This window comes from Chrysochloris asiatica, unplaced genomic scaffold (genome assembly GCF_000296735.1).
Source record: "Chrysochloris asiatica unplaced genomic scaffold, ChrAsi1.0 scaffold00014, whole genome shotgun sequence".
Lineage (NCBI taxonomy): Eukaryota > Metazoa > Chordata > Mammalia > Afrosoricida > Chrysochloridae > Chrysochloris > Chrysochloris asiatica.
The window spans coordinates 922,436-930,453 of NW_006408532.1; the positions used below are offsets into that span (position 1 = coordinate 922,436).

At 42.6% G+C, this 8,018-nt stretch overlaps 1 protein-coding gene across 1 annotated transcript in view; it reads right to left on the reverse strand.

The window, feature by feature from the left end:
• The window catches only part of DENND1A (DENN/MADD domain containing 1A), a 469,777-nt gene that overhangs the window by 73,086 nt on the left and 388,673 nt on the right, over positions 1 to 8,018 (reverse strand). The window contains exons 9-11 of the mRNA XM_006834747.1: positions 6,177 to 6,281; positions 5,746 to 5,833; positions 3,576 to 3,616 (exon numbers count right to left, since the gene is read on the reverse strand). Coding sequence (XP_006834810.1) covers positions 3,576 to 3,616; positions 5,746 to 5,833; positions 6,177 to 6,281 — 234 coding nt within the window. The remainder of the gene's footprint in view (positions 1 to 3,575; positions 3,617 to 5,745; positions 5,834 to 6,176; positions 6,282 to 8,018) is intronic.

The following is an 8,018-nucleotide window of genomic DNA, read 5'->3' on the forward strand; positions in this document are numbered from 1 at the left end:
TTTCTCTAGCTGCCTTTTCCTATCTTTTTAGATAACAATCTTTATATATAAGTGAGGTCATACAATATTCTTTTGTGACTGATTTATTTTGTTCACTATAATGTCTTCAAGCTCCACCTGTAGTATAGCATGTATCAAGACTTCATTTCTCCTACTGGCTGCGTAGTATTCCATTGTATGTGGTGGTGGTGGTGGTGGTGGTGGTGTGCTGTTGAGTTGGTTCAGCCTATAGAGATAGGATTTCTGAAGCTGTAAATCTTTATAGGAGCAGAAAGCCTCATCTTTCTCCCACGGAGCAGCTGGTAGATTCCAACTACTCACTGTTTGGTTAGCAGCTTGTAATCCACTAGGTTACCAGTGGATAAATAAATTTATGTAGCACATTTTATTTATCTATTCATCTGCTGGGGAGTTTTTAAGATGCTTAGGATGCTTCTACCTTTTGACTATTGTGTGCAGCTGCTTCTAAAAATCACTCTGGTATGCTACCTTTCTTAATATCTAGACCTTAACAAGAGGAAGGAACTGTTGTTGGTTCTGATTCATAGCAACCCTACATAGAGTTTACAAGGAGCAGTTGGTTTGAACCACCAGCCTTGCAGTTCAAACCAACTTTGCGCCACACCAGGACTCCTAAGGAAGGAATGAATAGCCATAAACATTAACTATGGTTTTATTATAAATCCATAGGATCCAATTTCTCAGCCTGGTTTCTTTGTGAAAGGAGGAAGAAAGGGTTCCTACTACATAAATGCAGCAATAAACAGATAAGAACTGCAAAGGCCATAGTTCATGAATCTATTCTTTATTCTCGTCTTCCAGACAGTTTGTAAGGGTTCACTGCATGAGTGCTCATATTAGGGTCTGAAGGTACTAAGCCCAATGAGACCTGGTCTCTCCCTTGAACATCTTCAGTTCAGTGGCAGTAGGAGGTATGAGGGGGGTGCACCAGAGTGAGTAACTGCAACATAAGGTAATGAATGGTATTACAGCTATAAAGACCCATTCCTAGAGACAACTCACTGTTTGGAGGGTTTCAGATGATGAAACATTTGACTTAGATCACAAAAGATAAGTAGGAGGGCAGAGTGGGGAGAGAACATTCGAGGGACAGGAAATAGCACATAGAAATGTGCAGAAGATGAAAAAACATGGTGTGTTCTGGGTGTAGCAAGTGGTTCAGAATGGCCTGAGTAGTGTCTCATGGGAGGCAATTCACATGGGAGGTTGTGTAGGTCAGATGGAGTCAGTTCATGTGGGACCACAGATACCAGGGGACGGGTCTACATTTTTGAGGGTGTTAAATCAAATGTGCCATATGGTCAGATTTATGGTGATTTGGAAAGATAATCCCAACTGATACAAAGAAAACAGATTCAAATAGAGAAAGGTTGGAACCAATGGGTATATAAGAGACTAAGATACAGTAATGTAATTATTTGGCTTAAATTTTGGAACAACTTTTGGTTAACTGCCTGCATTAAAAAGCTTGAGCTTTAATTAAAAACATTAAAATTTGACCTGGAAAACATTCTATGTGGTAGGACAATCTGAAATTTTCACCTACCCATTTATTCCATACTGCTTTCCAAAATTACTCAGTATCCTATATAAATGGTCCTTTAGAGTATTTAAGTTCCCTTTATTAATCAATCAACAAGTCCTTATTGCTTGTCTATGATTTGCCAAGTACTGTATTTGGCCATACAAGAAGAACAAAAGAAGTCTTTCATCAGGGAATTGCTTATTCTTGGCCAACTGTAGACACTTCCAAGGGATCCACCTTGGCAGTGGTGCCATTGACCCACAAGAGGGAGAGAACACATCACATTATGCTGGAATTGCCTATTTACATCCTAGCCTCCCTGACAAGATGAGACACTCCCTTCAGGGCAAGGCCTGGGTCCTACTTCCCACTGTATCCCTAGCATCCAGCATGCTATCCAGAACACATTAGGCCTTCTCTACCAATGCACTGATAACTCATGGAAAAGAAAGGCTAGAATTTCAATTCTTTAGTGGTTTCTGAAGTCCTAAGCACCTGGCTTCTGACACAAGAAATTATTTACAATCTTAAGGCAATGAGTTGCTGGGCCTGAGGACTCAGGACCATGGTCTCAGGGGACACATAGTCAACTGGCATAACACAGTCCACAAAGACAAACCTACTTTGGTAACTAGCGACTGGGATCTTCAAAGGTCATGAGTAGCCATCTAAGGTGCAACTATTGGTCTCTCTTTGTGTGAAAGAAAGACGAATGGTGAAAATTGAAGAAACTGGAATCAACTAGTCCAATGGACCAATGGAGTACGTAAATATCTGTTATCATGGCATGGCTCTAAGATCAGAAGAACAAGATGGTGCCTGGGCACCACTACCAACTTCTCCAAAAGGGATCACATTTGATAGAGTGGGAGAAAATGTGGAACAACCCCAAAACTAAATTTATATATAAAGACCAGGCTTACTGGTCACAAAGGAACTGGAGACGCCCAGTATGATGGCTCTTGACCACCTTTCAGGTCTAGAATGGGACTCACCCTCATGGCCCAATTTTCAGCCAAGCAATAGATAGGTGACTCCATATGATAAGACTGGACTGCGAACCACAAGGTCTGCGGTTCAAGCCTGCCAGCTGCTCATGGGAGAAAGATAAAGTTTTCTGCTCTCTGGAAGATGAAAAACCTCGGAACCCCTATGCAGGGTTGCTATGAGTTGGAATCAACAACAACACCAGATAGGCATATAGGTATACACTAGTAAGGTATGCCTACCATGGAATGGTCAATCATTCAAGATCAAAAGGGCAACACTGACCTAAGGAAAAAGTCGAAAGGAGATGGGAAGGAGGGAGGAATGGAAATAAGAACCACAGGAGGAATTGGGATAACTTGCTGTATTGAGGGAATTCTAATCCTTGAGATGAAATGTAAAAAACTGATGATCTTTTCTTCACTCAACTCATAATAAAAAGTTGAAAAGAAAAGAAATTGTTTACAACTTAGTGAGGGGATGGAAAAAAATCACTTAGTGATAATGTTCTCTATTTTTTCAAGAGCCTTTGCTGTGAAAAATTCTGCACAGCAACAATAGAAACACATTCTTGATTGGCCATGATCACTATAATTGGACTACTGGTGTGATTGGCACTGGACTTTGAACCACAAAGTTGGTGGTTCAAACTCACCAACTGCTCCTCGGAAACCCTATACAGGGTCGTTATGAGTCAGAACCGACTAGACGGCACTTAACAACAGCATAGTTGCACTGGTCCTAGAAGGAGACCTCAGAATTGCTCTAAGACAACATCCCATTCAACAATTCCTGGCTGGCTTCCTGAAGATGAGGAAGCTTCTCCTGCCTCTCCACTCCCACCAAGGGATGTCTTTGGACAGTCTCATCCTGTTAGTCTCCAACTGGCATGAGAATGGTCTGGCTTTAAAAACAAAAGCATCTTCAGCTGAGGGAATGGAGTGCTCCAGGCCTAATGACAGCCTTGTGGGCGGCACGGAAAGCCGAGGGCTGCCAGGAGGCTACAAGGAGGCCAGGTGCTTCAGAAGGGGTGCATACTTACCCGGACTGTGGAGAGCCACTGATGGTACAGTTTATCACTACCTGGGGAAAGAGAATCAGAGAAGCTGTTATTTTGAAAAGTAATTTTCCCTCAGGTGTTTTTCAAGTTGCTTTCAGCACGTAGGTTTTGGAGTCTTCAAAATCTGGAGAACCACACTGAGGGTCCTATATCCCTTCCACTGGTTATCTTTCACAAACAGAGATTTGATCATATTATTCACCTGACTACAACCTTCAAAGTCCTCCCTACATAAAGGCTAGGATCCTTAGCAACCCCTGCTTCTCCTCAGCTCGTCTCTTGGCAGCACCCACCACCTCTCTGTCTTGTATTACCTCATGCTCCAACCAGGAGGAACTCCCTGGGTCCCTTCAACACTCCCTGTCCAGTCCTCTAGTCCCTTGTTAATGCTGTGCTCCTTCCTTAGTTACCATTTCCTACTCTGCTTGGTAGGCATAACAACCGAATCAGATATCATCCCCTCTGTAAGCTTCTCTTTCCTCCTTTCTCTGAACAGCCGTGGAGAGTTAATGCTCATTTAGAAGTCCACATTCCCTGAAGCATGCGAGCCACCTCAGGGCAGAACCACTAAGGCTGTGTGTCTCAGGACAAGTACTTTGCTAGATACACACTCAGCCCTTAATACACTTGGATGGTGATAAGGACAAATAGGAGGCACTATTGGTGAATTCTAGGAGGAGGTCTTTATTAGTGGATAGATTTTCTAGAAGCTCTGAATGACTTAACCTAGTTTATAAAACCATTTGCCATCAAGTTGGAATTGACTCATGGTGACCCCAACATGTTTCAGAATAAATAGAACTGTGCATCATAGAATTTTCAATGGTTGATTTTTCAAATGTACAGGCAGTCCCCGGGTTATGAAATGATGACTTATGGACAATTCCTACTGGCCCTTTAATGTTATGTAAATTTGCCCTCACTCTGAAGTGACTGAACCCACCAATATGCAACAAATCCTTCAATACAATCACCTTCACTTGCTGCAGTGTAGCTTGTGAATCAAAGAAAAGGCTTGGGGTCTTTTTTGGCACTAACTCCAAAAAAACATTACCACTGCCACTGAGGTGATGCTGACTCATAGCAATCCTATGTAGGGGTTCTGAGGCTGTAAATCTTTATGGGAGCAGAAAGTCTCTTCTTTCTCCAGCAAAGTGACTGATGGAATCAAACTGCTGATCTTAAAACCATAACCACTATACCACGAGGGTTCGTTTCTGGCACTAAAGGAGGCTAAACAAGATCCATTCTAACTCACCTATACATTCTTAGAGATGCAGGAACAGATTTCATTTGTAACCCAGAGACTGACTGTAGATCACTGAGCCTTTCTTCCAAGATAACTCTAAATGGACTTGAACCTCTCACTTTCTGTTAGTAGTTGAGCATGCTAACCATTTTTATCACATAAAGCCCATCTTCTCCCCAGATGCATATTCAACTGTTAGAATGAAGCTCAGACGCTACCAGCAAGGAGCCCTGGTGTCACAGTCACTAAAGTGCTTGACTGCTGACTGATGGTTTGAATCTACCAGCTGCTCCTGAAGAGAAAGATGAGGCAGTTTGCTTCTGACAAGATCACAACCTTGAAAACCCTATGGGGCAGTTCTACTTTGCTTTATACAGGAGTCAAGTTAACTACTAAACATCTCTGGACCTCAGATGCCTCCTCTAGAAAGTGAGAGACGGTCCCTCTGGTTCTACAGAGAAGCACTTGCTGACTGTGCTGAGGTTTGTCCTGGGCGCCTGCACAAACCTTTGCTCTTAGACTCCAATTTGACCTCAACAGGAATCCTGTGAAATAGGCAACGCCGCTCTTGGTGCATAGATAGGAAAACTTCACCTAAATGAAGTGCAATGACTTGACCAAGGTATCACAGCTAGTAAGGAGGCAGAGTTCTGATCAGAATCCAGGTCTCCAAAGTCATTGTCTTATGTACTCTCCACTACATCCTGCGGGACACTGTTTAACCCATGACAGAGGATTTCACATGAACCCATGTACAACTTATCAGAGATCACGGCCAAGGCTGAAAACAGTCTTTCCCTAACTCCCAAAAAATGAAGGGAGATATTGCTGGCACTCCCTGCCAAATACCCTAATCCATGGGAGCCCCAGTCCAGAAAGAAAATGAAATGAAACATGTCTCACCAGCATACTCGCCCATATTGATCTCCTCTTCAAAAACATCACTGAAACCTTCACCAGAATTGAGAAGGTCTAATCGGCCATCAATAAACTAGAGAGAAAGACAAAGCACAATAGTCTGTACAGAGAAACAAGATGGGGAAAAAAAAAAAAATTCATCTAGACATCTTAGTGCATGATCAAAGAACCACCACATTTTCCAAGTTGAGAAAATGAGAGAGGTCCTTTGAACTGTGAGTTTTCAGAAAGTAAGTTTCAACAAACAAATTTCTAAGAAACTGCTGTGCATTTATTAGATTTGTATAACTACATGTGTCTTCTGGCCACTGACCATCTTCCTCCTCCATCCCCTTTTCCTAAGGCCCTAAGTTGGGGTACTGGTCTGGTCCAAGCCTGCGGCCTTATTCCTGTCAGGGATCCAATGAGACACGTACCTGTTTGAAGAGCTGCAGCTGAGTGGCATTCTGCAGGAACTGCCTCATGGCCCCTGAGCGGTAGTGGGACACAAAGGCTTCCTCAGAGAAGGTGATGGGCTCCTCCTGGGAAAGAGAGATGGGAGAAGAGGGTCAGAGGTATGGGGTGACATAGATCACTTCTTAAACGGCTTGATCCTTTAAGCAACACTTCTACATCTGCTATTTTACCTCATCCTCATGTATCTGGTAAAGTGAACATCAACACCATTCTATTCTATGGACAGGGGAGCTCTTTCAGAGAGGAAGAGTTTCCACCCAAAGTCACACAGATGGTAGAAGGCACAGTTGGGACCTGAACACAAGATTCCAAACTCTATACCCCATCTGTAGGACCATGGTGGTGGTGGTGGTTATGTGCCGTGGAGTCGGTTCCGACCCATAGCGACCCTGTATAGGGTTTCCGAGGTTGCAAATCTTTACCGGAGCAGAAAGCCTCATCTTTCTCCCACGGAACAGCTGGCAGTTTCGAACTTCTGACCTTAAGGTTCGTAGCCCGATTCGTAACCACTACGCTACCAGAGCTTCTTGTAGGACCACAGTCATACCCAAACAGCAAATTGGTAGGTCTTGACCGCCGATGAAACAGTTTCTAAACTTTTTTTTTAACCGTTAGGAGCAGAACTCTTTGTTCATTAGAAAACCTTATGCAGAAGGAACTCTGCTATAGAAAGCATTGCTTAGCTACTCTGGTGGGAGTTGGTGTGGGCTGGTGGGGGTGTGTGTCTGCACTCACCTGCTAGGTGGCCTTCTCCTGCCCCCATGTCCCAGGCACCTCTACAGTGTCTCAGACACAATCTGAGCACCATTAACACAGTCATCTTAACCAACAGCAAGTTTTAGTTTAAAGATAATTATTTAAGACCAGGAATGATCAAAAATAAGATTTACCATTCAGTCAATTTCATGCTTATGCCGTTTGATAAAGAAGTTTGCCTTGACCAAACTACATTTTATGAGTCAAGAAAATGATATGCTTGACTTACAAAAAAAAAAAGCACCCTTCCTTGTACAGTCAACACCTCAATCCTTCTTTGAACATACTTGGAGTACTCATATACACAAACAAGACTTTAATTTCAGTGGTGCAGTCTCAGTCCTGAAAGATGAGACTTTTATACTTTGAATTAAAGGGACCCCCCCCATTTCACAGACTTGGTGGCAAACACCAAACATGTTTTGAAGCTCCACTTTCATCCTGCTTTAATGAGTTACGTGAGTGTTGAAGTTTATTGTCTAGTTTTCATAAGTTCTAAGAGTTTCTCTGACTTAAATCTAGACAACATGAGAGCTCAGCAACCTGGAAGATTTATTACAAAGGGCTGCAAGGGTGACCCAAACAATTAGGGTGGGGGAAGATTTATTTTTATACACTTACACCCTATCTAATTTTACAAAGCATTTGAAAAAGCTTATGTGAGTACATAAAATAATAAAGAAAAAAAAGTCAGGCCTGGAAAATATAAAAATACGTAAAATTTATTTATGTGGGGAAAAATTATCTGGATATTTAAAAAAAATTAAGTTACAAAATTAGCCCTGAGCTTCCTGGCTGCTGAAGCAAGAAGGGAAACATTATTTAGTTGCAAACTTTACATTATATACGAGAAAACAGCATCACCAGCTCTTAGTCCCTCTTCCCATGAATCTAGAATCCTCAGCTGCAACCCCTCTCCATGTCCCCATCTCTGCCTCCGTGTCTGGCACCGCTGCTTCTCTGGATAAGGTCCCACATTCTGCTTGTGCTCTTCTCCCTTGATGGTCATAGGGTTCTTTGTTTCTGGACTGTAAGATGAACTGCTC